The sequence below is a fragment of the Antennarius striatus genome, chromosome 18 (assembly GCF_040054535.1).
Source record: "Antennarius striatus isolate MH-2024 chromosome 18, ASM4005453v1, whole genome shotgun sequence".
In the NCBI taxonomy this organism is placed as follows: Eukaryota; Metazoa; Chordata; class Actinopteri; order Lophiiformes; family Antennariidae; genus Antennarius; species Antennarius striatus.
Genome location: NC_090793.1, coordinates 8,001,704 through 8,028,469, shown reverse-complemented (window position 1 = coordinate 8,028,469; position 26,766 = coordinate 8,001,704). Strand labels below are relative to the sequence as shown.

The 26,766-nt window shown below is 44.0% G+C and overlaps 3 protein-coding genes across 3 annotated transcripts in view; 1 reads left to right on the top strand and 2 right to left on the bottom strand.

The window, feature by feature from the left end:
• The window catches only part of ece2a (endothelin converting enzyme 2a), a 51,862-nt gene extending 48,474 nt beyond the window's left edge, over positions 1–3,388 (bottom strand). Inside the window, exons 1-2 of the mRNA XM_068339781.1 lie at positions 3,148–3,388; positions 1,865–2,029 (exon numbers count right to left, since the gene is read on the bottom strand). Coding sequence (XP_068195882.1) covers positions 1,865–2,024 — 160 coding nt within the window. The 5' untranslated portion in view covers positions 2,025–2,029; positions 3,148–3,388. The remainder of the gene's footprint in view (positions 1–1,864; positions 2,030–3,147) is intronic.
• A 2,798-nt stretch (positions 3,389–6,186) lies between these two features.
• Positions 6,187–10,903, top strand: map6d1 (MAP6 domain containing 1). Its single transcript, XM_068341257.1, has 3 exons — positions 6,187–6,909; positions 7,630–7,885; positions 10,465–10,903. Exons 1-3 carry the CDS (start codon positions 6,449–6,451, stop codon positions 10,540–10,542), a joined length of 795 nt encoding a protein of 264 aa, XP_068197358.1. The 5' UTR covers positions 6,187–6,448; the 3' UTR covers positions 10,543–10,903.
• A 125-nt stretch (positions 10,904–11,028) lies between these two features.
• On the bottom strand, positions 11,029–25,894 carry yeats2 (YEATS domain containing 2). The gene is made up of 29 exons (XM_068341255.1): positions 25,733–25,894; positions 25,244–25,349; positions 25,037–25,134; positions 24,842–24,934; positions 24,514–24,747; positions 24,271–24,389; positions 23,180–23,341; positions 22,091–22,202; positions 21,687–21,731; positions 21,442–21,610; positions 21,013–21,255; positions 20,667–20,834; positions 19,959–20,050; positions 19,253–19,441; positions 18,924–19,152; positions 18,050–18,208; positions 17,410–17,546; positions 16,578–16,724; positions 16,288–16,488; positions 15,764–16,127; positions 15,545–15,676; positions 15,223–15,355; positions 14,908–14,984; positions 14,731–14,810; positions 13,521–13,725; positions 13,145–13,380; positions 12,676–12,750; positions 12,399–12,472; positions 11,029–12,001 (listed from the first exon to the last, which is right to left on the bottom strand). Exons 2-29 carry the CDS (start codon positions 25,341–25,343, stop codon positions 11,893–11,895), a joined length of 4,182 nt encoding a protein of 1,393 aa, XP_068197356.1. The 5' UTR covers positions 25,344–25,349; positions 25,733–25,894; the 3' UTR covers positions 11,029–11,892.
• Between the last annotated feature and the right edge of the window lie 872 nt (positions 25,895–26,766).

Here is a 26,766-nt window from a genome sequence, read left to right as displayed (position 1 = left end):
ATGCTCAGAAACACGTCAGGCTCGAGCGAGAGGCTAACGACCCACTTTTAAGGGCTCTTTGTGTCTTTACAAGCTGTGAGAGTTCACACATCTTTGCTGTGAGTTTCTCGATATAGATCATCTGTGCTTGTGTGTTGTTGAAGATATCAACACCTGCTGGCAACATCAAGTGGAGAGAGAGATATCCTCCAACATGAGAGCTCTCTGGGGCAGAAATAGCTTTCTCTTGGGTTTATATCAATGTGTAGAAAGCACATGATGAAGATCTACATATCATACTGCTAAGCCCACTCACGCCTCTGCTGCAAGCGTGTACACTAAAAAAGTGAGGCTACAGTCTATCAGTATGTGATTGTCAATGGTTCAAAAATTCCCTGTCTTTACCAATAATCTTCTACATGTAAAAAAAAATCTCCCAAGTATAATAAATAACTTCTGAAGACCTTGTCACGGTCCCTCTCCTTTAAGAAGAGGGTTTAAAAAGGCCCCCGCACTCCTTTACACAAATACTGTATAACAAAAACCATGACAAACACAAAGGGACACAAACGTTAGCGTGCAACAACAAAGATGGTTTTCAAAAAATACAGACCAACACAGCCCTCTGGGTTTGTGTGCAGGTACAACAACAAAAGGCTTTTAAAAGCTGACATTTCAGCATTTGGCCATTTGCATGCTCGTAATAACAAAGACAATTATTTATTTCAGTATATTTTAATTACCTGGAATTAGACTTCCACTAAATGCATCATTTCAAAAGTGTGCAACTTCAGCTCAGGGAAAAAAACACATTTTGGGTCCTGATTTAAGTGACGCAATAATCACAGTGCTAATCGTGTATTTTTTAGGGGAACAGCGACATCTGGTGGACATTTGTAGGAATTACACCCTGAGGACCAGATGATGGAAATATTCGTCATCATTAAACCATCAAGATCAACTTCATTGAGACCTCAGGACCTCAGTGACAACCAAACAAAATCAGAAGTTCCTAAAAAACATTGAGTCACGTCACATTGAAATTACTGCTTTATCAGTCTTCTGAATTTATTCTTTGATCAACTCTTTTTACATTCTGTGAAATTTATGACTTTTTAGCATTAATTTAAATCTGTTTTGTACAAAATGTTACTTTTTGAAAACCTCTCCAGTCACAAACAGTTGTAAAAAAAAAAAACGGGTTTAGGAAAATTTCCTCAAATTTAACCCATGACAAAATACAGTTCCTCACAGTCGTCATCCTAAATCTCATCCTTAACATCATGTCAGGAAACAGAAAGAGCTCTTTGACTGAGTTTAAGGTTTAATTATTTTAAGCCCTTCACGTTGCAAGCCTGGCCTTTGAATACATCTGAATTTCTGTCAATTAACAACAAGTGAACAACCTTAGATCCTCAAACATGCTCACGGCGCCAGATTCACACCTAAAGGCGACAGAGTGTCCTCAGCTGTTGGATAACCCGTCGGAAGAACTCCAACAAAATCAGCATCTTCTTTTTAATCAATGCAGCAGATAAAGTTAACACTTAAGGGTTTCTGATAACCTGTTTTTGTGTTTGTTTTATTCGGCCAGGAATTTTTGTTTGAATTTCCAAGATGAGTATCCTGCTGAGTGTCTTTACTGACTGGAGGGAAGATGTGTTTTCCCATAACCAGTCAGTCAGGAATAGAAAAATGTCATTCTTATTTTTATTATTATCAACCATTGTAGGAAGTATTATACTGCTGGTATTGAATATTTTCAGTCAAGACTCAGCTGTACATCATAGTGAATTTACAACCTGTGATTCAGCAGAATTGTTTTTCAGGGTACGGAGTAAAAGAACAAAGGCCTTCAAGAAAAAAATGAAGTAAAGTCACTAACCTAGTACCAGAATACAGTCTTCTTTCTTGATATGGTTTTCCAGGAGGTACCGGAATTTGCAGAAGCTGCCAAACCAGTCATATGTCTCCTCTGCCCTGTATCTGTCGTCCCAGTACTCAACATGTTTGTATCTGCTGTTGTTCTCTGGCAGGTAGTTCATGCTCTCTGTGACAGAGAAACTGAAGTTATATAGATATACTTGCACTTTTAAATGTTTTCCTCGTTGCTAATCCTGGACCAAAGCATATACAGCATTCATATTACTCATCCATGTTAGAAATTCGGCGCTCATCACAGGCTGTAAAGCTGTAATTAATGAGTTAACATGTCAAAAAGAGGAGAAATGTGCAGAAGAAATGACTGTAGTTTCATTTTTAATCTTTTATTGCTACCATATATAATAGCACTATTTATTAAAACACCCGGTCCATTTTTTTTTTTGGCCTATTCCATCAATAATTTTGTCTGTTTTCCAGGAGAAGATGAACTTTCCAAACCTGTCAAGTATTTACCATTCTTATGGAATCATATACCTTAAAACTGTGTGTCATAAAAACAAAAGGACACAAATGGAATTGAATCTCCAACTTTCTTTTGATGAATTCTTGAAAAGTGCAGCTTGAAAATTTGTGTGAATGCAAAAAATCTAGTTCTCAACATTTTTTAACAATTCAGGAAATCTTACATTTCTGGAGCTCTGAGTACAGGTTACAGGTTAATATATATGTCAATAGCCAGGTTTTTGTTTTTTTTAAACTACTTCAGCAGTGGTAGATTCTGAAACGGTCCCTGTCCCCTTGGATACACATGACCCACATCACGTACTGTACATATCCAAGGTGTGATTTTTGTGGCAGAGTGCGCGTTTTCCTTCCCAACACTCTCTTTTCTCTCTGCCCTCATTTTTTGTTACGCCCCCTGCAGCTGCTGTTCCCTCTCCCTGCACAGTGCTCAGTTATTACCCTAATGCACGTAATAGCACCTGAAAGCCCCGTTTCACAGCTTTCTGGGGCAATTTGAAGAAATAAAATTGCATCAAGTCGCGAGGAGTTACGGTAAATTAAAAAAAAAAACCACGTGCTGCGGCATCACCGATGACCATCGTGGTCGTAAAAGGGTTATTTGATTTTCACACTTTTATTCTTTCTGTTTTTATTTCACCAGTTAATTTTTCTTTTCTACCACTGACAAGTGTTAAAATAATTTATATGTTTTCATCTTTAAGCCAGTTAAAGCAGTCAATCTACAGAGGAATTACTGTGTCCACCAGAGACGTACTGTACCTCGTTTTCTATCCCGGGTCTTCACGCAGATTTTTAACTCATTCGCAGCCTTTTGTAACAACTGCGCTGCTCTCAAATCCACACGAGCGGTGGGCGGATCGATCCAAATATCGATACTATCGATACCAAGTCGGAATGGGATCGATAATAGCCTGGTTTCGCTTTTGTTTTCAGTGCTGCGGGTTCGGTAAAGAGGAAGTACCGTCTCGCCGCACACGCCGCTCCTGTGTTGAGCAGAGCTGCAAACTTTGCCCCCCCCTACCCCCCCTCCTGCGATTAGATATTGCGCTGTCACGTGACATAAAAAGATAATAACACGTTTTCTATTTAATTATAGTCGTTGTCCTATTATGACCTGGTTTTTAACTATTTAATGATAAACAAGGAAATAAAAAAAACAAACACTTAAGGTAATGAAAAGCCATTGAGATAAGTAGCGTCAACCTTAGTTATTGATAGGATCTTCTTCTTTTCCTTTCATCTTTTCCCTTCAGGGGTCGCCACAGCGAATCAATTTCCTCCATCTAGCCCTGTCCTTTGAATCCTCTTCTCTCACACCAACTACCTTCATGTCTTCCCTCATTACATCCATAAACCTCCTCTTTGGTCTTCCTCTAGGCCTCCTGCCTGGCAGTTCAAAACTCTGCATCCTTCTACCAATATATTCACTATCTCTCCTCTGGACATGTCCAAACCATCTCAGTCTGGCCTCTCTCACTTTATCTCCAAAACCTCTAACATGTGCTGTCCCTCTGATGTACTCATTCCTGATCCTATCCTTCCTGGTCACTCCCAGAGAGAACCTCAGCATCTTCATCTCTGCTACCTCCAGCTCTGTCTCCTGTCTTTTCTTCAGTGACACTGTCTCTAGACCAAACAACATTGATGGTCTCACCACAGTTTTGTACACCTTTCCTTTCATTTTAGCTGAAACTCTTCTATCACACATCACACCTGACACTTTCCTCCACCCGTTCCATCCTGCCTGTACACGCTTCTTCACCTCTTTTCCACACTCTCCATTGCTCTGGACTGTTGAGCCTAAGTACTTAAAATCCTCCACCTTCTTGATCTCTTCTCCCTGTGACCTCACTCTTCCACTTCGGTCCCTCTCATTCACACACATGTACTCTGTCTTACTGTGGCTAACCTTCATTCCTCTCCTTTCCAGGACAAACCTCCACCTCTCTAGCTTCTCCTCCACTGTTCCCTGCTCTCACTACAGATCACAATGTCATCTGCAAACATCATAGTCCATGGAGATTCCTGTCTAACCTCGTCTGTCAGCCTGTCCATCACCATAGCGAACAAGAAGGGGCTCAGAGCTGATCCCTGATGCAGTCCCACCTCCACCTTGAACTCCTCTGTCACACCTACAGCACACCTCACCACTGTCTTACAGTCCTCATACATGTCCTGCACTGCTCTAACATACTTCTCTGCCACTCCAGACTTCCCCATACAATACCACAGTTCCTCTCTGGGCACCCTGTCATCAGCTTTCTCCAGATCTACAAAAACACAATGCAGCTCCCTCTGGCCTTCTCTGTACTTCTCTATCAACATCCTCAACGCAAATACTGCATCCTTAGTTATTGATAGGATACTGGCCCGTATTTACTTGGTATGGGATCGATACCAAAAACAGCACTAATCCACACTACTCCTCAATGTTGTCATCTTTCAAATTCATCCACATCCATCTTCCTCCTGGTTCCGAGCAACATTTAAATGAGAAATGCAGAAGAACCGCTGCAACAAAATAAATTTCTATTCCTCTGAGATAAAAGGAACACTCCTCTGTTGGGTTTTACATTTTAATGTATAGGTCTAAGCAGGGTGTGCTGTCAGCTCTGCAGTAACACGTGTAGCACTGGAATGTGGAAAGTTTTTGTGATAACCTGATGACATTATTTTTAATGTCGTAAAAATGTTATTACAAAATAAGCCCCCACCAAGTTGAAACATGACGTTTTTTTCTGTTCATTCATTCTGTTTTACTGTTAATATATTCTGTTGTTGCTAAAAATTCAACAAATTTCGTTCAAATCATGTTTTCGATACATGAAAAACGATGCATTTTGTCACAAAAAAAAAGCTGACAAATTAACCAAAGGAGTGTAACTTTTTCTCCCTTCGTTAATTTTGTGTCTTTTGCCTCGAAATAGGAACAGAAGTGGACCAAAATACCAATCTGTATATGTGGAAGTGAATTTTACAGTATGTTCAGTTTGTTGAGTCGGTGTGTACTTTCAAGCGTCCCCCAGCAGATGGCAGTATCACACTGTTTTACACGGGGACGCTGCTGACCTGCTACCAGGGGTCATCACATTTCATTTCCCTTCTGATAAAAGTCATCAGCAGCGCATCTCTCTGGCAATCACGTGACAAAACCATTTTTCACCTGTTGATGACGTCAGTACGGGGCTGTTCATGACGTGCAGCCTATCTGCATCTCCTGCCTTGCTCGTCTATGAACAAAGGCCCATGATTGGATCTGCACCTGCAGTTCTTCTGCCAATAGAGGGCAGCAGGAGGAGAGCTCCCTTACAGATCTTTTTAGAAAAGGAAGGTGTGCCACAGGGAGAGAGCCTGTCAAAGGGTCTCGCTGAGGTTTGTGCTTCATAGTTTAGATTTATATCATATAGAAGAAGAAGAATTATTCTTTAATAATCCCTATAGGAAAATAATAAAACATAAAAAAATAATATTAACAAGGATAAACCAACGCAAATTGGACTGATTATCAAGTTTAGTGACGATGGATCAGAAGGTAGAGAAAGATTTGGATCCTGTGGTCCAAACCTTGAAATGGTTCCAGTTGGTTCTGGGGTTCGGTTGGGTTTGAAGCCTCTGATGTAAACCCTGCATCAAAATTATGTAACAGAATAAAAAAGCATCAGTAGTGACGGGTGTGAAAGCTATAAATCAAGTCATGCTGACGGTTTGATTGAACGAGAATCTGGTGGAGAGGAGGAGAACCCCCCCCCCACCACCACCACCACCACCCACCCCCACTCCCCCCCGGTTACTGGTTCTGGTGAGTTCTCCTCTGGAGATGCGGAGACTCACTCACCACGGGTTCCTCTGCATCCCGGATTCTACCACAGACCACGTGAGAGGAGCGTTCAATGACGGACCCCGACGGACCGGTGCTGACATGGACTCCCGGGCACCGCTTCATCTCAGCTCCCCGCAAACAGACGCAGATGCTGGGCGAGACTCTGCCCGGATGTAACCGCTGGTAGTTCTTTCTTTCCCTTCTTCCACTGTTCACACACACACTTTGGAGTGGGGGTGTATGGCTTGGCCGTGCATCAGCAGGGTGTGCTGCCTGGCTCGCTTCTGGAACCATCTGGACAAGTCGGACCTGTCCGTCCCGCTCACCATCCAGAACTACTCGGACATCACCGAGCAGGAGGTGCGAACCGTCTCCAGACCGGTCAGCCCTCCCGGGAATAAAGTGTCTGCGCCGGACGCGCCAGCGCCGGGGTCCAGGGGAAGGAAGGAGCCCAGCTACAAGCCCAGGGAGGACTACCACCCCCCCGGAGTTCCTTTCCCCAGCATCACCCAATACAAACAGGATTTCAAACCGTGGCCCATCCCCAGGAAGGACAACTTCCCCTGGATCAGTAACGGGAGCGGCAGGGCGGACAGTCCGGGGAACAGCTCTCACCGCCGGGGGAGGAGAGAAGAGCGCTGCGGGGTGCAGAGATGGGGGGAGAAGCAGGAGATGGAAGAGAGGAAAACCAGCTCCTACAGGTGAGACTATATCACCTCTCAGCACCTGTCGCTGTCCTCTCACTACCAGGCAGGGGAAAGTGCTGATGCAGTGATTCCTGTTCTGTCGGATGGGGTTAGTTCTGCTTCACAGACTCCCAGATGGAGAGAGAGAGAGAGAGCTCATCAATAATTCTCACACATATTCCTATATGGGAAAGCTTAAATTATTGAGTTCCATTTATGCGATTTATTTTAAGGTATGTGGCATCTGGGGGCATTCGCAGGGAGATGAGAGAATATTACAAGAGATCCAAAGAGGGATGTCAGATGGACTGTTTGGTAAAGATTAAGAGGGACTGAGAAGTTATAAAGAAAAGAGAGAAAGGGAAAGGAGAAGAAGATGCTATGTTATTTGTGATGAAAGAGAAAATCCAGGTGATTTCGTGTGGAAGTCTTGAGCAGCAGATAAAAAGGTCAAAATTAATGGAGAGGAGGTGAAGATCAATGGATTGAAGTGAAAGTTACCCTCCCAGTTGGTGGGATTTCTGGTATGATCTGGATAAAGGGGGGTGGGGGGTCCAGGATAGGGCATTTTTCAAACATATGTTCTAAAACATTCTCTTTAAATTGTCTGGGAGTCATTCATAGATCGAGATGAAAGAAATCAGGAATATTTAACCCTCCACATCGTCTCACATGAATCCCTAGAAGAACAAACCCGATTAACGCCTCAAGGCTGTTCTATCTGTCTCCCTCCAGGCAAGAGTTCAAACCCTGGATGGGGGTGAGATCAGCTAAAAGTGTGAGGAGGAACCTTCCGGCTCCAGGGACAGAGGCCACCCGCGTCTTGTGTGAGACCAGCTACCAGGCTGCCTACAGCGGGGAAGCCCAGAGGTCCACAGGGCCGGGAGAACCCGTCATCCCATCTGTACGGCCTCCGGCTGGCCCTCAGATCGTCCCTACCGCTCTGAGGGCCAGCGGCACATCCAGCTCTTCCAGAGCAGCCAAAGGAGAGGTGAGCATTCAGCTGGCTTAGCCATGCAAAGCGGGTCACGCAGCAGAACCACCTGTCGGTCCAAAAGAAGAGCTCAGCTTTAAAGTCATCATCACTCATCTCCCTGCTGTCCCGCTGCTGGTTGAGCATTTCAGAAACAGGATGCTGCATTGGGTCCCCACGCAGCACAACGTGACCCAGCTGCTTAAAACAGGCCCGGTGCTGTTAAGTAACTCCGCTGGTGTCACATTATTACCCTGACCCGAATAGAGTCGGTGCTTTGTGGAAACAAAAAAAAAAGGCAAATATTCTAATGGTTGTTCTAATTTTGGATACAAAACCTGCAAAGAAATCTAGTCTGCCAAAATACCCACGGAAGTACATTTAGATTAAACGAGAACTTTTTTATTTTATTTCGATTTTGGATTTAACTGAATTATTTAGATAATTGAGTTGAAAACGAATGAGCGAATGAATGAAGCATCCTCTAAAATCACCATCCGTGTTTCCATGGAAACACACAAAATTAAATTACAATAATAATTTAATAATTTAAATGATAATAATTTAATATTTTAATTTACATCAGCTCTTTCATTAATGTGGCATGTTTGGAACTAGAACTTTGTAGTTTTCTGGATATGTTCCAGACAACATGACACTCACTTTACAGTATATTAAAAGAGTCATGTTTTCATTAAACAACAACAGAAAAAAAAAGTTTAAGATGTCAAAAGGTTAGGCTATGTGTCACTACTAATATATTTATATTTTTTTAAAGTACTGGTTGTTCAGAGCTGTCCTGAATCATGCCTGACCCGTTGAGTTGCCGTTTCCATCGGCTCTATTAATAACACCGGCCCAGTTGTAGTGAAGGTTCACGGCCTGTTAAGGGATGCACTGCTGGCAGAATGTTCAGCTGCATCCAACGTGACACACACACACACACACACACACACACACACACACACACACACACACACACACACACACACACACACACACACACACACACACACACACACACACACACACACACACACACACACACACACACACACACACACACACACACACACACACTTGTAGTTCTTACAACAGTTTCTCATTTATAAGAGAAAACCACAAGCCAGCCTGGCACCTGATCAAGTTGATCTCATGCACTCTGGCCCAATCATTATTGACTCACCAGCCCTCCCTTCATCCCCCCCCCGTTACCCCAACTGCAGAGGTGTGCTGCCAGTCATCACGCACCCCACTTCAGCCAGCATCACACTGGGTCATGCTTTTTCTCTTTAGTTAGTCATGAGTCTCTCGCTGAATGAAGTCTGCTTCAGTTAAAAAGGTGCAGACTGTAAAGTTTAAGAAATGAGACATAAGACTTCTAATAATGAAACGCGAAGCAGACGCCAACCCGTCAGAAGAACTAAAGCTCCTCATTATGACAGAGGTGTGATTTCTCTCAACGATTGCAAAAAAAAAGAGAGAGAGACATGGACAACAATAATAATAACAGCTATAGTAATGGATAGAGTTCAAAAAGTATTGATAATAATCACCAAAATTTTTAAAAATACATCAATAAATAAAACATCCATGGGAATTGAGCACTTTACTCACTTATGGGTATTAGTGATGAATGCACACTTGAAATTAATGACATACATGAATGCTTATAAAACTGTAAGCAACGTCTGAACATTTTATTCCTTTTTTAAATATCTCATTAAAACTTCCTAAACTCACCCGTCCTTCACCCCCCCCCCCTTCCTTTGTATCTACATTTCTAAAGCCAGGCTTCGCTTTCTTTCTGTCTTCCAGTTTTTCAATCAGCATTTTTTTTTTAAAACTTGGACTCTCTTCCCTTTTCCCACGCTGCCCCCTCATCACAGAGGGGAGAGTCCTGTGTGCCAATTGGCAGGGTGGAACAGAGAGGGGGGAGGCAGTTATGAAAGCAGTGGAAAGACAAAGGAGGGTTGAGGGAAGAGAGGAAAAGATGGGGATTGAAATTTAGTGTGTGGTGGAAACAGAGAGATGTGAAGGAGGGACAGCGCCCACCTTTTGAGGGATTATCTATTTGTGCCGCAGTCCTTTTTGATGCCAGTCTAATTTAGGAACAGCACACCTTTTGTGTGTGTATGTGTGTGTGTGTGTGTGTGTGTGTGTGTGTGTGTGTGTGTGTGTGTGTGTGTGTGTGTGTGGTGCACTCACAGACCTGAACAACATGTACTTCCCTCACAGTCTTAGTGCTGCTGGGACAGAAATCTCTCCAAAGACCTTTGTGACCTGAAAGCTGCTCCCCCACAGCCGTCACGCTGGTCTAATGATCGAGCCTCATTTCCATCGATGGATCCAATAATTTATGGACAGAACAGAACATAGTTGACTGTGTCCCAGATAGCAGCTGTCATCAGCAGGACCGAACAGCACAGGGACAGCAGAGGATGTTAGCGCTGACAGCTGACCTGATGCTTCAGGACAGCACCGCCCAACCCGTCTCCTCTCATTTCACAGGTCCAGTCCAGAGGCCCACCTCTGGTTTCAAGCTGCTGTTTACACCCCCCCCCCATAACCCCTCATCTCTCTATCCTTTCTCTCAGGAACACCTGATGAAGACCAAACTCTCACCGAACCCTTCCGCCATCTTTCAAAGTGGATCAGGGATCGTCAACATGTGACAAGATCGGGTTTCACTTGTCAGAAATGATTTCAGTTCATTCCACGACGCAGGAATCTATGCAAGGAGAACGTATTGTCGACTCAGCAGGTAGACGGAGAGGATCGCCCCCCCCCCACCCATGAGAATCTGATCCTCCTTCTCCCCCCCACCACCACCACCACCTCAGAAAACCTCGCATGCATCAGTAGTTTGAAGTTTGGTTTTGCTTTTCTAGATGTGCATGAAACTGGCTGCCACGTGTTTGTGTGTGTCACGAATTTATTTTGTTGCTCTCTTAGTGTTGGTAAAAAAAAGAAAAAAAAAATCTGCTTGATCATGTTATTTCCCCAGTATTCAATCAGTTCTCTATTTAGAGAGAATACTTTTCAGTCTTTTAATGAATCTAAAAAATAAAATTAGAATAATAACTTTCTATCGGATGTAACTGCTTTTTATCGTCTTCATCAACTTCTCTGGATTCTATGCCGTCAACACGAGACACGAAGCAATTCATTTTTTCTTTATTTATTACAAGAATATTCATATTTTTTGGTTCACACCTAAAAGTGAAAAGACAATGTTTGTGTCTTCAAAACTAGTTTTGTTCCATCAGGCGTCACAAACACACTTCTCCCACTCGTCCTCACATTAACATAATGCAAAATGACACGGGATCCCAAACATGACATCAGCCAATGGAAACGCACATGAGCAGTGTGAATGATCCGTGATAATGACCACCTGCTATCACCTGCTGCGCGTCCTCACACACACACACACACACACACACACTGCTCGGAGGATTAAAAAAATAAAATTAAAGAGTTGATATCCATCCCATTTTGTGTGTTACATTTAGGGACACTTCGTTCAGTCCAGGTATTTATAGGAGACTTTCTCACTGGTTCAGTAACAGATTTGTCGATTACAAAACAACAATCAGCCTTAAAACAGCGAAGCCCACGTCTGGTAACGGGGAAACACATCGGTCCATGTGTGTGACGACAGACTGGTTTCCACCGGACTTTTTCGACCCGGTCTCGTTTTCCATCTGTGGTTGGCCTCAGCGGGACGAGGAACCGAGGACCGATCACTCAGGATTCATTTCCCCCGAAGAGCAGCTCTGCTGTCTGGCAGGAAATGCTTCATCATTCAAACACCATTGTTATGAGGTAAGTGAGGGCACGGCGGCCGTTCAAAAATCAAATCACACCCGACCCACGAAGCCACTTCTGTCGACGCATCGGAACTGAACCGTTACGTCGTTCCTTTGGGAAGAGAAACGTTTGTCGCTCTGCCGCTGAAAGCCAGCGGGGGAACCTGAGATGTGAGTCTCTTCCATCGTAACCGGACGCTCCACGCCGACCGGTCAGTCGTCGTTTGACAGGGAGCCCATGTGGGTGTTGGTGAGGAAGTCACAGGTGGGGATGCTGCTGACCGCCTGGTGGATGTTCATGATGCTGATCTCTCTGGGAACCCTGCAAACCAAAAGAGAAGCTGTTTGAAATGTAACGCCCAGCGGTGACTTTCTTTCAATGCTACTTAATGAGGAAAAACAAACCTAAGATTAAAGCAGAAGTTACTGGGTAACAAATCCCACAAAAAAAGACAAACACCTTTATGAGTTTGTCTAATAATTTGTGTCACAGAGAAGATCAAATACTAATAAAATAAATATATTGTAATAAACCTCAAGTGGCAAATCTGCAGCCATCTACTGAATGTAAAACATTGCACTGGTGGTTGTTATTTAAAGTGCTGTTAATTTTGTACTTCAAAAATGTCCTGAAACTATTATGGGATATCTGATAATGACATTGGGAAAAGGAACACAAAGCAGGCTGCATCCGTCCAAGAGGAAGAACAGAGGCTGACCTGTTCTGAGGGGATTTAGCAAAAGCCCCAGCCAGAGACTCTCTCAGGATGTCACTGGCAAATTGTTCAGTAGCCTGTAATGAGAACACACACACACACGCACACGCACACGCACACACACACACACACACACACACACACACACACACACACACACACACACACACACACATCAGTGTACATTTAATACGGCCTCTATACATGTGTTCATTTTTTTAGTTAGTTGAAGGAATGATGAAAGCCGTTCTTTTCTTTTCTTTTCTTTTCTTTAACTGACCTTAAGAATCATGGCTTCTACGACCGGAGCAAACAAATTCTTCTCCACCTCGACCGGTTGGAAGGTTATCCCGACCTGAGAGAGAAGAAGAGGGGAAGAGGGGGGGGGGGGTGTCATCAAATGAAAAAGTAGAGCAGCTTCCTTCAATTCAACCTTCAGTGACTGAATGGATGTTGTTGTAATCTGGATTTATCATTTCTTTCTGAATTATAGTTGAAAGCATAATTATTCCCTCCCCACTGTATGTTAAGTTTACTAAGTTTACTAAGTTTAATCGGCTGTACAACAAAATTCCATCCATCTGTGAGGAAGAGGAAGTTTGGACTAGATACTCCAAAAAAAACCCCAACTCAAAGTCCACTGAGACATTTAAACTTTTCTTTTTTATGCAACAGCAAAGGAAGGGTTAACAGGAAGTTGAATGATCTCCAGCTGAATCACCCTGATGGACGTCGGAGAGGCGCCTCACCTGCTGAGCAGCTTCGCTGACAAACTGGGAGGAAATGCAGGGGCCGACGTAGAACTTGGGCTCCGTGTCTGCCTCTTGCTCCTCTTCCTTGACCTTCAGTTTGTGGCAGGGGGGGGTCACCGTGATGACGTCCACTATTTCATCATCGGCCTCTTCCGGCTCGGTCTTCAGCAACGCTTGTATCTGCTCCAGGCGCAGCAGCAGCTCCTCACAGCTGCTCAGGGTTGTTGGACATTCTGACGGATTCACACACACACGGCAGCGCAGAAACATCACGATCGGTCCTACAGCAGCTTCAGGCCCGACTTCATTTTAAAGCGACATGTGAAAACACAGATTGGCGAAAAATCCACACATGAAGTGCACACAGGCTCACCGGGCTCGTTGTCGATCTGCGCAAGGATGTCCTCTATGGACTCGTCTTCGTTTTTGCGTTGGGGCTCCAGGTCGGGTGGCGTGTACCCCCTCTGTCGGCACCACTGCACCACCTCTCTGGTCTTTGGGGGGGTGAGGGCTTGCAGGCGCGGCGACCGATCCAACACATCCTGGATAGCTCGCTTTACTGCCACCGCTCTCTGGAGCTACACAGACAAGAACAAAGTCAAACTGAGCGTTAGTGCTTCACTTTGTGCCTGAAGACACCTGAGGAGGCACAATTCACACAGAAGAAACAAGAACTAATGCAGTCACAGACTGCAACATCCAACGACACCCCTGAATTCAACATTTTACCTTGACCTACTTGCATAGGTCAAAGATAAGAGCTAGTGCTCATCCTACTTTCATAGATTAAAGCTACTGCTTTGATCTATGGTCTTACTTACAGACCTTCTCCCTCATCTTTCCATCTTATCTGGTTCCAGAGTGTACAAAAGTTAAAATTTGACCTTGACCTAGTTTTCTCAAGGTCAAGGTCATCATCTCATTTTCATCCCCTTTGCTGCCCGAGTAATGTGCTTTTTGTTCCATCTTTCTATCTGCAAAGGTTGCTAAAATATTTGGTGGACTAACGGAGAGACGAATGAACGTTGACAATCACAATACATCGCCGCTTTGAAGCAGAAGGTATGTGTATGTAGATGTAGATGTAGGGATGTAGATTGCTAAAGACAGGAGCTGGTCTAGAGAATATGAGCAGAGACAAGGAAGTAAAGACAGACAGGGAGACGTGAGGCAAGCAAAAAGCTTGCTGAATCAGGGGTCGGGTGCGGAGCATCAAGACGGATCGCACAGACAGCAAAGCTGCAAACAGCGCAGATCAAGATGGACGTCACAGACGCATTAATCCTGCAGACTTATGGGTAACCGCTGACGTGTGCCGTCACTGTGGATTATTAATGAGGTTAAATTAAACACTGATGGTGCGCAAGCAGGCTGCAGCATTATCAGGTAGGACATTTTTGAAGTACAGAATTAACAACACTTTAAACGCTCCTGTTTTATGCACGGAAAAGACCGACAAAGTTTAATAAGCATAAGCACGCAACAGCATTATTTCAAATTTATACCGATAGCTAACACACTGTTGTGTCTGCACAGCGTCCATCATCAGACACACAACAACAACAACAACAACAAACAGTCACCTCTGATGCACGACGCTTGCCAATATTCCAAGAATAATACTGTTCTCTGGAAGCAGCGCAGAAGGGATGGGAGTCTTCAGCTAAACAAACACAAATAGATAAACAGCTTGATAAATATTTAATCCTGTTTTGGTGATTTCTTTTGAAGAAGACTGAATGGACCGAAGGCTCACTTACTCTTATCTGGAACAATCAGAGGGAACTTTTTCACCACGGCGGTCAGCAGCTGCATCATGGTTTCTATGTGCTCAGAGCTAAAGAAGAGGATCACAGGCATCAAGTGTACGCTCCGAAAACAGCCAATGAGAGTTTATACACTGGGAGTCATGAAGTCACCACAATTACATTTTTTCCGCACTATAAGTTGCACCTAAAAGCCTTTAATTTTCTCAAAAACCAACCGTGTACCTTATATATGAAAAGCTTTTACCAAAGGTCATTCATCGAAGGTGAATAGTGCAGAAAATACTGTAATTCTTAACAATAACTCACTTGATGAGTTCCTGCGCTGGATGATCTGCCCCTTGCTCCTGCTTGACCGCGGATATCACATGAGCGGATGGGGGGATGGGAACTGTTACCGGGGGCGACGGCCCAGCTGTCGCAGCACCTGGTTCTGTCTTCACTATAATAGCAGAAACACAAGTTATCTCAACAAATCCACGCCTTCCTCCTCGTCACCTCCATTCAAAGCTGATGTTGACGAGGAGTCAATTATTTTGGTGTTCGGAGCTGAGAGGTTGAATTTTGGTTCGACGTGTGATTTTATGTTTGAGTGAGTCAGACGAGGCTGATCGCTGTGCTGCAGGCATACCTTTCCCAACCGGCATGAGAATAGTCTGCCCCCCAGACGCGGTGCCGACCCCCAGCTGCTTGAGCTGGTTGGCGGGGATGGTGAGGACCGTCTGCTGGGAGCTGGACCCCCCGGAGTGGATTTTCAGCAGACCTGAAACCAGAACACGTTTTCCAGATGATCGATTTGTTCAAGTTGTGGAACCTGTTGAAACGGTGTGACGCTCGTCTCTCTCTATACCTGACAGAGTGGCCCCCGTCTTCCCTCCTCCCGCCGCCACCCCGCTGACCAACGAGGCCGCGGCCACCAATGACGTGCCACCGCTTTTGGACACGCCCACCCCTGCGTTCTTGGACACGCTGACAACGGGCATGTTAGTGATGCCTTTGGCGGCGACGGCGACCATGGCTCCGGACGAAACCGTGGCGCTCTTTGTCATAGCGGCGGCGGCGCCAGCTCCCTTCACCAGAGTGGCCACCGCCATCTTTGACAGGTTGCCTCCGGCTGCAGCGCTGGCGCTCTTGGCTGCGCTGATCACTGCTGCTTGGTTGGCCGCCACCAGGAGAGAATGGTGCTGAGAGGTGGACTTCCCAGCATCCCCAGCCTGGGGGAGGACAAATGAACAGCTGTCAGTCACCACACACACACACGCACACACACACACACACTCTCACAGTGTTGTCTTTAGCTGTTAGCTTTTTTTTTGCTATTTGCTCCTCTTCAAAGCAGGAAGATTCAAAGTGAAAACTGTGATAACAACTAGCCTGTTGTTGTTGCTGCGGTTGCTGGCTAGCTGCGGCGGCGCTAATGGAGCTGGGGGAGGAGCTTGCAGCAGTGATGACGCCGCCAGTCATTCTCAACGTGGTCGTCCCCGGCTTGGACAAGTGACTCGCCGCTGCCGCCGTCACTGTCTTGACGGATCCATCCGTCAGCTTCACCTGAGCTCCTTGGGAACCGCCCGCCACCTGCATGTAACCATGGAAACATCTGTCAGACGCGACAACCAGTAGGGACACATTTATATCCTGCCCTCGAGCTTTCGTTCGATCCTGACCTGAGCCAGGATGGCCGCCTTCTGGCCGGCCGTTACCCGGATGGCCTGCTGGGTAACCGATGCTGGTGATGATGCTGAATGACCTGCCAAGCTGGATCCTCCCTGTTTGCCGGAACCCTGTGCTGGTTGGCCGACCAGAAAAGTGCCCTGGTGGAAAAGGAGAGACGGGAGACACATCCAACGTCACAAAACTCTGGACCAAGGCGAGGCAACCACATTTGGAAGAACAGTCATGGATGAAAGAAGACCGTTCCAAATATTCAATCCTGAGACTAGAATAAACTCTTATGACATTACTAAACACATCCAGGTAAAGTTAAAAATGAATTTAAAAAAAACCCCCCAAAAGCCACTCTGATATTTAGTTATCTAAAGGTGCTGGATCTCTGGTACAGAACATTCTGACCCACTTCGACCCTGATTGAAGCACTCTCTCACAATATGCAAGAAAGTATGACAAAGCTACGCATGTACAATACGGTACATCTATTACATCGATCATTACATGCCCTATTAGTCCTCCTCGAAATCCATTAAAAACGCTCTTCAGCATTAAAAACACCCATAGACTTTAAGACTGGTCATCATTAGGAAGCACAGCCTGGATCCTTCTTTAAACCTGCGCTGATGGCTTCATTATAAGACGCTGCTGCAGGATCGATGCTGCCGAAACAATTCCAATTAATAGTATTATAAGCTCAACCTTTCTACTAACAGAAACATGGAGGTCCTGCCATCCTGTATGTGAACTACTAGAAACTGTCCCATCATGGTTGGGTTCTTCCGCTCATCACACATGGTTGTGTTACAACATGATTGCTGCTCTACCTACTTGTGGGGTCTGTTTGAGGATGTACGATGTGTAGGACAGGTTGGAAGGAAGGCTGCTTGAAGAGGAGGAGGAGGAGGAGGAGGAGGAAGACTGCGAGCTCCCGGCACCTGCTGTCGATCCGCTCTGGGACTGCTGACCTAAAATCACAGAGTCACATCAATCGATGAAAGTTCGCTCTGAGGGGATTCTGGTAAGATGAACAGCAAAGAAAATAAATGACGAGGAATGACTCGCTGTCCGGAAGGTCGAAAGGCGTCCAAAAATCTCTAAGTCACTCCAGCAGTGGGTTTGACTTTTCCCCAAACTTTATAATGAGCCATGAGCAAAAAACATTTTTCATACAGCCGCCTACAGCTTCAAGCGTGGAGGGAAATGTTGGGGTGAAATTGATTTGACTGAGACGCTGACCCCAGATGCACGTTTGTGAATTCATTTAGTCCAAAAACCATTCCTGAAGCCACCAGACTCAAACGTCAACGCAAAAAGACCGGCGAGGAAAATGAAATGGCATCATAAAAACCTTAAAAACACGGAAAAGTACATGCATGACATGAGTGATGCTTTTGCGACCAGGGAGATGCCGAACTATCTGGTCGTTTACAGCAAGCCCTCATCGTCATCTTCATCATCCTTGTCTTACTTGCGCTGGTTGCTCTGAGGATGGCTCCCTGCGGGATGAGAAGCAGCTTGCCTTTCCCAGAGGGGTTTTTACTGTTGGTGGTCAGGTAGAGCTTCGTTCCTGGAGGCAAGTTGGCCAGATTGGCCAGATTGTTGGCCGGCAGCTGAAGAGTAGCCATCACTAAAAGACACACACAGGAAAAAGGAACACAAGTGTGACACAAATCCATCTTAACACACAGTAGTTAGGCATGTTCACAGGGTTAAACTAAATGTATTTTAATAAATCCTTCTCAGTACAATCTGATGCTACAGCCTCTATGAGTTGATTTTGATGTGGAGTTCAACAGTCAGAATTGTTGCAGACTAAACTATTAGTCACGTGGGAACTGTGTGCTGGGCTTTTTGAAATTTGAGAATAAAATGAATCGCCCTGAGGCTGCATGGAGGAACATTACGGTTTCTGCTTTGCACTCCTGCTCGATCAATACTTCAGTGGAACTCATTTCACTTTTATTGCCGTTTTTAATGCGATGCTTGACAGCAGAAAACGTCTTCAGCCCTCAGCTTCCTTATGCTTTGTGCCTCGGTCGAAAGATCACAACAACGGGAGACCCCAGTTGGAAGCTGCTTACAGCTTTAAGATCAACTACGAGAGCATGAGGCACAAAATAAAGTGGTGCCGATGAACAAGAGCAGCACATCAGAGCTACACAAAATCAAAAATGTTTATTCTGATGGTCAATTTATCATGACTCTGATATTTTTGGTGTAACTTTACTGCTTTTGATGAACAGAATATAGTTAACTGCCATGACATTTACATTTTTACATTAAAAATCTTTTTAAAGGCAAAGCACAGCTACATGACACTATGTCCGTGTGTGACCTCTGACCTCCGCTCTTCCCACTTGAACTTCCAGCCGTCTTGGCGGCGGCCGGCTGAGCAGAAATGCCGGTGGCTCCGCTGACGATGGCTTTAGCAACTCCCTGAGCCAAAACTTGCTTCCCGGCCATCACCTTGGAGACAGAAGGGTTGCCCTTGGCAACCAAAATCTGTCCGCTGCTGATGGCCACTTGTTTGACTGTGGACTGGAGCGCAGAGCTAACAGGTATGCCCAACATCTAGAAATAAAGGTGGTTCCAGATGTAGAATCTGAATAACTTTTGACAAAACACACACACACACACACACACACACTGAATGTGTAAGGGTGTGACTGACTTTGCTAGTCGTGGCCCCTGTGGCCCCTCCTGACTGTTTCTGGGCCGACATGGATATCATGTGACCTCCCTTCACTGCGACAAACTGGTGTGCTGCCGTGTTGGTTGGCTGCTGCTGCTGGCTGGTTGCCGTGGAAACGACCTGCTGCTGCTGTGTTGGAACTTCTCCTGGCTCTTGCTTGATAATCACCTGCACAAAAAAAAATAAATGTGTGTGCATGAAGTCAGGAATTCTAAAAGGTCGGCCACACTGCTTTGAAGCAACAGGTTCTAAATAACGCAGCCGTAGTCTACTGATCATTAATATTCTTTAAAATTTGCGAAAAGAGAGTTGCAACAAGAGATTAGTCCCATAAAACATTTTTATTTTAATCCGCATCACCATCTATTCATCAAGGAAATGTTTTTCTATTCCTCATTTGTCCTGCATGTAAGAGATTTCATATTTCATTCTGTGTGGATAATGATGGGATGATGAGCATGTTGGAGCGAGAGGATTATACAGCAGGGTATTCCCTCTGCAATGCCCTCCCTCCTGTTGTGTTGTCCCATTTAAAAACCTCACCAATGCTGAAGACAGCATCCTGTCTACTATTAATACCCCCCTTCTTTATTGAGGACATAGACCAAACAGGGACAGACCACATCTGTAACGATGGTAAATGGATCAGTAAAAAAATGGCACCCTTCACAAACTCCAAACTCACCTTCACCCCAGAAGAGAGGAAGGTGCCTGTGTGAATTTTGGGGGCAGGAGAGCGTGTGCCTTGAGCAGCAGATTGTTTGGTAGAAGGACTGCCTGCAGAAAAAAATAAAAACAAACACACAATAAGTCATGGTGGAAACGAATGAGAGGCCTGCAGTTCCTGAAATCTGCCATGCAGGCATCAAGACGAAGGTGGAACGAGGTGACAGTTTCATACCAGTGTGACACAGTGGGTGTTGAAGACGCGACATCTTTTGCCAGCTTAGCATTTACTAAAATTTAAATGAGTGGTGAATCAACCATTGCAGCCACATCAGTGTAATCGTGCTTTGGTTCTCTGGCCTGCTGTGCATTTGTAGGGGAAGTGAGGAAGCAGCTGAGATGCTGAGAGAGAGTGGGTAATGTGTGGGGAACAGCTCTGAAGTGGGACATGAACTGATGATGCTGATGAGAGCAGGAAAGTACAGAAATCCCTGTGACGAACATTGACTTTACTCAGCAGTGGGTTTATCTTTACAGATAATTGCACAACTTGTTCACTGGAAGTATACATAACAAAATCTGATGAGAGCAGCTCAGTCACCATGGTAACCTCTCATCCAACAACCATTCTGCCAACTCAGCACACACTAAACTCAGACACTGCTTCTCAATTTCACGGCAGGTTCACTTCCAATTTGTAGCAGCCTAGAGGAGAGAGGATGTGTACCTGTGGGGGTGGCGGATGAGGAAGCCATTCCGATCACCTGGCCTGGCTTGTCAACGATGACGTAAGGGTTGTTTAGCACTGACGAAGAGCTCTGCTTGTTGTGGGAAGACGAGGAGCTGGTGGGTGTACGAGGCAAAGGAGAGTGGCTTGGCGTGGAGATGGGGGACCCTGTGTGGGGAGAGGAATCTCATTAAAGACAATGTGCGAAACAATGTGGGGGTTAAACAACTGGGGGTTAAATCTGATCAAATGAGGGTTAAATCTGATCTGTCAGATGTCATCAAGTTACTGTATTTACAACGGTAACGTGCGAACAAAAATGATCCACTAGGGGGAGACATTTTACCTGAAACGATTTTGCAGCTCATAGTGATCGGCTGGAACGTTTTCCCAGGAGATTCAGAGGGACTTGGTGGCTGAAGCTGTGGGGCAATCTTACAGCTCGCCGTAATGGGCTGGAAGGCCGAGTTACCATGGGAACCCAAACCTATCCTGTCAGTGACTTTGGGTCGTGTTGGTGTGCGTTCACCAGCGCAGAGACTAGAGTTTTGGCCACCTGTAGACCTCCCTGTCTCTGCTTTAGTCAACCCTAGAAAGAAATGGGAGAGGTGCATTTCTCTTATACCCCAACTAAACTTCAGCTAGCATAAAGAGGCAGATTACAGACATTAAAAAAATACATCCAGCATTACACTTTTAATTGAAGACAGGTTAAGACTACGACTGAAAACCCTGCTTTCGGAAGGACAAATTGTAAGGTTTAATTGTTGCATACCTTTGTCTGCACAGGGATCGTGTGAGTTGGGAGAGCTAAAATGTCCGTAACTTTGAGTCTGGGAGGCGGTCAGCCCCGGGCTATCTGCTCTGTGGGTCACCTTGGAGGTAGAGGGCTGAGGGATATAGTCGTCCCCAAGAGAGTTCCTATGAAGCTCTACATCCACCACCTGGAACAAATATAGCTCATCACAAGAGGGTAAAGGCTTCAGATAAAAAGTCACTGCAGGAACATTAATAACTTACAGTTTCTGCCCCAAGCGTCTGCAGCCCTGTGTAAGTTCTGTCCAGCTGTGGGTAAAGAATTATGAGGTTAACATAAATGCTGCGTTTACGTTATGAAGTAGATGTAGCGATGTGAACAACTGAGCTTTAATGGATGGAAGGTCCAAGAAATTACAGAATTTAGCTTGATTCTTCACTTCTGGTCCAAATTATCTGGTACAAGACATTCAATGTGGATTATAATGATTAAATAAAAAGTCTCATTGAATTTATGATCCTTTATACACGAATGGAGGTCAAAGACGTTAGTTAAAGACGTTTAGTGTTAATACTTTTTTATTTAGCATCAAGTGCAAACAATGCCATGTCTCAGTCTGAAGAGGAAAAGCTCTTGAGAGATGATGTGGTCTCTGATCTGGTCTGACCTTCAGCTGGTGGATGATGTCAATGCGTTTGTTTCGAGGGTCTTTGAAGTGGATCTGGATCCTCACAGGAAACTCACCCCAACCCCGACGTGTCAAGTGGAAAGGAGGCTCACTGCGAAAGTCAGAAAGTCAGACTCAAGTCAAGCTAATGACTCGTCTCCCTCGTTCATAAATAAGAGGTAAGAAATGAAACAGTAAAATGAGGTAGATATTTGAAAATACAAAATCCTGAGTGACATCACCGTCAAACAAATGCAGAGGAGAAAATCAACAGAAACATTTACTTTCTTCATTACAAAATAAGAAAAAGTTTCCACTCTGGTTTCTGACTTTTTGTTATTAATTACTTAAATTCCACAATTTACTTTTTTTCTCTTTATTTTAAGCTTGAGGTTCCAACTGTCAGACAAGGCCAAACCTACATGTTCCCTTGTCAGTAATCCTACAGCCAGACAGAAAGATAAACAGACCAATTCAATGCTGAACATTCCCTCTTTGACGGCCATGAGCCCAGTTGAGGAGCTGACACACCTAAGGGCTCGGGGTAAAGGTAAACTTCATACATCAATGTTGTTTTTTAAATGGTTACACATCATGTATGATTTGGGTGTGTCCGCTATTAGTCATGTTGATGCAGAATAATAATCTGACTCATGCACTGAATGACTTCACAGACCCCACCTAATCAGGGCAAGGCCGGATCATCTGCAAAATCCAGTATACATAAGCAGCGATGTTTACATTTTCTTTCTATTTCCTGCTCGGCAACACACGATTTCATAAATATTAATTTCATTACGCTGTAAACTAGTTGTCCTAAGTTTGACCACAGATTCCTCCTTACTTCCTGTAGTTTGGTATACCATGCAGATGTCAAATAACTTAAGGATATACCGTAATAAGACTTCTGAAGCCAGATCTTACAGGAACAAACCAGAACTTCTTTGGTTGCCTGGGTGACCACTTAAAACATCACCTAAATGCATTTTTCAAGAACAAGACAGACGCCCTGCCTGTTTCATAAAAAGTGTACAAGACCAATAAATGCTTACAAACGTATCTTTCTCACATGTGCAGAAAAACACACACCTGACTTCTACCAGGTCATTGGGTTTATAGCTGGGATGTAAGAAGAACCAGACTTTCTTTACAAAGTGGTTAATGCTGGGTTCTCTCCTGGAGCCCCGGACATAAACCATCCATTTATGGGTTGACTGGTCATTTTCTTCCCTTTTATCTGGAGGAATGTACCTGAGAGTGAGAAACAACAACAAAAATCCCATAAAAAACAGAATTAGCATGAGTAGATTACAACTATGCAGACTTACATGAAAAATTCTGATTCTATTTAGCCTGCATGAGATTAGCGGGATTTGTCAATCAGCTTCCAGGACTAAACACAAGCTTTAAATTACACTGAACCAAACCAACCCCAAGGAGCTTGTTTCCAGTTATTTGGACCAACTCAAGCACACAGAAAATAAATTAACTTATAAGGATTTTCTAGCCGGATGAAGACTGGGATGTGAATAACTGAACTACTACTCAAATCTTCAGTGCTGTTACGGACAGAAAGGCTAATTCAAACCAGATGTTGGGATTTAAATAAAAATACAGGGTAAAACTGAAAGAGGGACATACCTGTTTCAGGGAAGCCTTAATTTCGATTAGATCAACAGATAGTCTTGCAATAAGCATTTAGTATAGAAAAAATTTTTCTTTTCAGAGGCACCTTCAGTCAAAAGTTTACCACACTTGATTCAACTGACTTTCTATGCTGCAAAAAGTTTGGCTGTTGTGTCAATCAATTGATGTACCGCAAACTACAGAAACTATGTACTCAGAGCTTTGGTCCATTTAACTCATTAATAAACAGATCATTTCTGAAAAGCTTGCATAAAACTATTTGACTTCTATGTACTTAAAGAGGTATTACAATCTATAACAACATTCCCTGAGATATAAGTACAAAGTGCCATGTTATGACTGCATCGCTGTGGGTTTCAATTGTTTCAACTTGTAGTTAAACTAAAAGAATGCTTATGTGTGATCTGAAATATAACGAATATGTTGCATATACTTCTATCATAATGAAGTCACATAGCCGCCTGACGGACTCACACCCTCTATACAATAGACTGTGTTGGAGAGTTGACAGACTGAATACTTTGATTACACACTTGGACACGTTCCCCACTACGATTGTCTTCTTTGCATAGAGTCTGGAGGCCTCGTTTCCAGTCGTGTGGTATGTCACCCTTTGCTCCGCTCCAGTGGATGAAGGCACACCAAATGTATCCTAAGACAAAACAAAAAAAGGATATTCATTTGTTCCAAGAGTAAAACATTCCAGATTTACTGTAATAGATGCTTTACGTACAACAAATAATCCATAACCAATCACCTTTATCAAATGAACTCACTTTGCCTACATTGCGTCCAGGTCGGCGTTCCTGTCTGCTGCTGTCTTCCCTCCACGCTCCCCCTCCATCCTTCTCGGATCCGTCTCCTTGCTGGGAGAGGGACTCGGATTCTGAATGGACTAGTGAAGGAGTCTCAGAGCCCTGGTTGAGGGGGGAGGAAGAGCGTGACGGGGATTCCAGGAACCGGCGGACGGCTGGATGGTTCAGCACAGCAGGGTCACTCTTGGAAGCATGCTAGGACAGAAATGAATTTGTGGTTGCTGCTACTGTAACACACGATTGCCTCTGAGCAGCAGACAACTGAGCCAGTGTGAATGTATTAGTTCACCTCTGGCAGCTTCGTCATCCCAGAATTGGCATAGTAATTAGCTACAATGCATGCCCTTAGTTTGTCCATCATCCTCCTGGCTTCATTGAGTCGCTGCAAGAAGGACAAAATGTTATGCTTTATACTTCATTTTCTAAATGCATCCTCACCTCACCAACTTCATATGCAGACAAGAAAAAAACCCCATCAAGATACCTGACTTATCACATCTATCTCATGCTCTTTGTTTTTCATCTCCAAAGAAAACTGCTGCCTGATGATGGTTTCGATCTTCTGCACAGCTGCTTCACGGGCTGAAGAGAGGAGAGAACGCAAACACATCACCACAGTAGTTATTTATGAGTTGTCAGAACATGTAAAGAAGCTGCAGCTGCTGTTTCTGGATGCAGAGCAGAAACTTACCATTATGTTCCACTGCTTTGTTTCTTTTACTGTTTTGGACCAGTGTTATGTCCTCATAATCGGGATCATTGTCCTCTATATTCCTTTTAATTCCGGACATGTCTGCCTGCAAACAATAACGTATCAGGAAAATTAACAACAAAGCTGCTAACATGAGCTAATCACATCCATGCTGCTGTGAACGTCGATTAGCCTCTAGCCGTAATGCAGCGAGCTAGTGCTAACTTGCGCTAGCTCCCTAGCTAGTTATGCTAATATAGGCTAGCACAATATCTGTGTAGGTCTAGCATTTTTGAACGAAATATTCAACGAAGCTAATTTAAACGCAAACATATAATGCCGCTTCATCGGTTTGCGCCTCACGACTACCGTAATAAAAATATCAGTACCTGCCGTCAGTGCAGCCGGTAGCATTGTGTCCCTGTTTGCTAAGTTAGCTAGCAATAGCACACGTTTGCGAGATTCCGTCTATTTAAAATTCAAACTTACTTGAGTTCTCTGTGCTGCAGGAGTGATGTATGTTTGCGAGGCTTGTGTTTAACTTCGGTCAGAGTACTTCCATAGTTTTAGGTTTTATACATATTGTACATTTGATTTAGGTAAATGGCTAAATGTCGAGGTGGACAAGTTAGATAAATGGTGGCAGTTAGCCTTGCACTTCTGCCAAATGACCACCAGAGGCCAGTATTGAGCACTGAATCAGTCTCACCTGTAAACCTCACGCCAACGGATTACTGTATTTACAGACGTTTGTTTGTTTGTTTGTTTGTTTGTTTGTTTGTTTGTTTGTTTGTTTTCTTTGCCCACAAGATATTCCAACAGGTTCAAAGAAATTTCACGCATCTGTGAAGTTTTAAAGATTTCATATGTAGATGAAAAATAGATCTGGATAGAAAGAAAAAACAAATATGTGATAATATTTGTCATAATGGTTTAATTTGTCATAATTAAACCATTATGACCAATATAATTTTGTTGATGAACTTACTGATGATCTACATGATCCCAGATGATAGCAGTACAGTAAGTTTCATGGGTCATGCAATTAGGTGACATTACTTAATTTGTCATGAAGTAGGTCACAATGAAGCAACGTCAGCAAGGTGACGTCACATTGTGCTATTCCTTTAGGGCAATGAATGACAATTACCGTCATTGTTGTTTTTTTTACTTGTGTTCTTTCCATGCATTTTATTTTTTGACACATGATGACAGACTGTAAAAAGAATGTCCCGACAAAGATTTCAGCACAAGCCTTTAGTCATGCTGTCCAAACATGTGCGCACACAAGAATGAAATGCCACGTTTTATCAACGTTTAATTATTTAGCAATTGTGAGACAGGAATTAGAGACACCACCACCCACAAGAACTCAAGGTATTTTAAGCCACTACATAATTTCTTGTTCCTTTCTGAGCACTTAGTGTTCATTTGTGACTCAGTGGAAATCTCAAGAGCAATCACGTCTGCACGGCAGAGTACTGACAATCTGCCACTCACTTCCTTTAGGACAGCAGTTAACA

Bases quoted from the DNA above. Each gene is read 5' to 3' on its own strand.
- map6d1 (XM_068341257.1), top strand. From the start codon at position 6,449: ATGGCTTGGCCGTGCATCAGCAGGGTGTGCTGCCTGGCTCGCTTCTGG. The intron at 6,910-7,629 runs GTGAGACTATAT...GTCTCCCTCCAG, and splicing joins AGGAAAACCAGCTCCTACAG to GCAAGAGTTCAAACCCTGGA. The intron at 7,886-10,464 runs GTGAGCATTCAG...CCTTTCTCTCAG, and splicing joins CCAGAGCAGCCAAAGGAGAG to GAACACCTGATGAAGACCAA.
- yeats2 (XM_068341255.1), bottom strand. From the start codon at position 25,343: ATGTCCGGAATTAAAAGGAATATAGAGGACAATGATCCCGATTATGAG. The intron at 13,381-13,520 runs GTGAGCCTGTGT...TGAATCCGTCAG, and splicing joins GCAGATCGACAACGAGCCCG to AATGTCCAACAACCCTGAGC. The intron at 12,751-13,144 runs GTGAGGCGCCTC...CTTCTCTCTCAG, and splicing joins TCAGCGAAGCTGCTCAGCAG to GTCGGGATAACCTTCCAACC.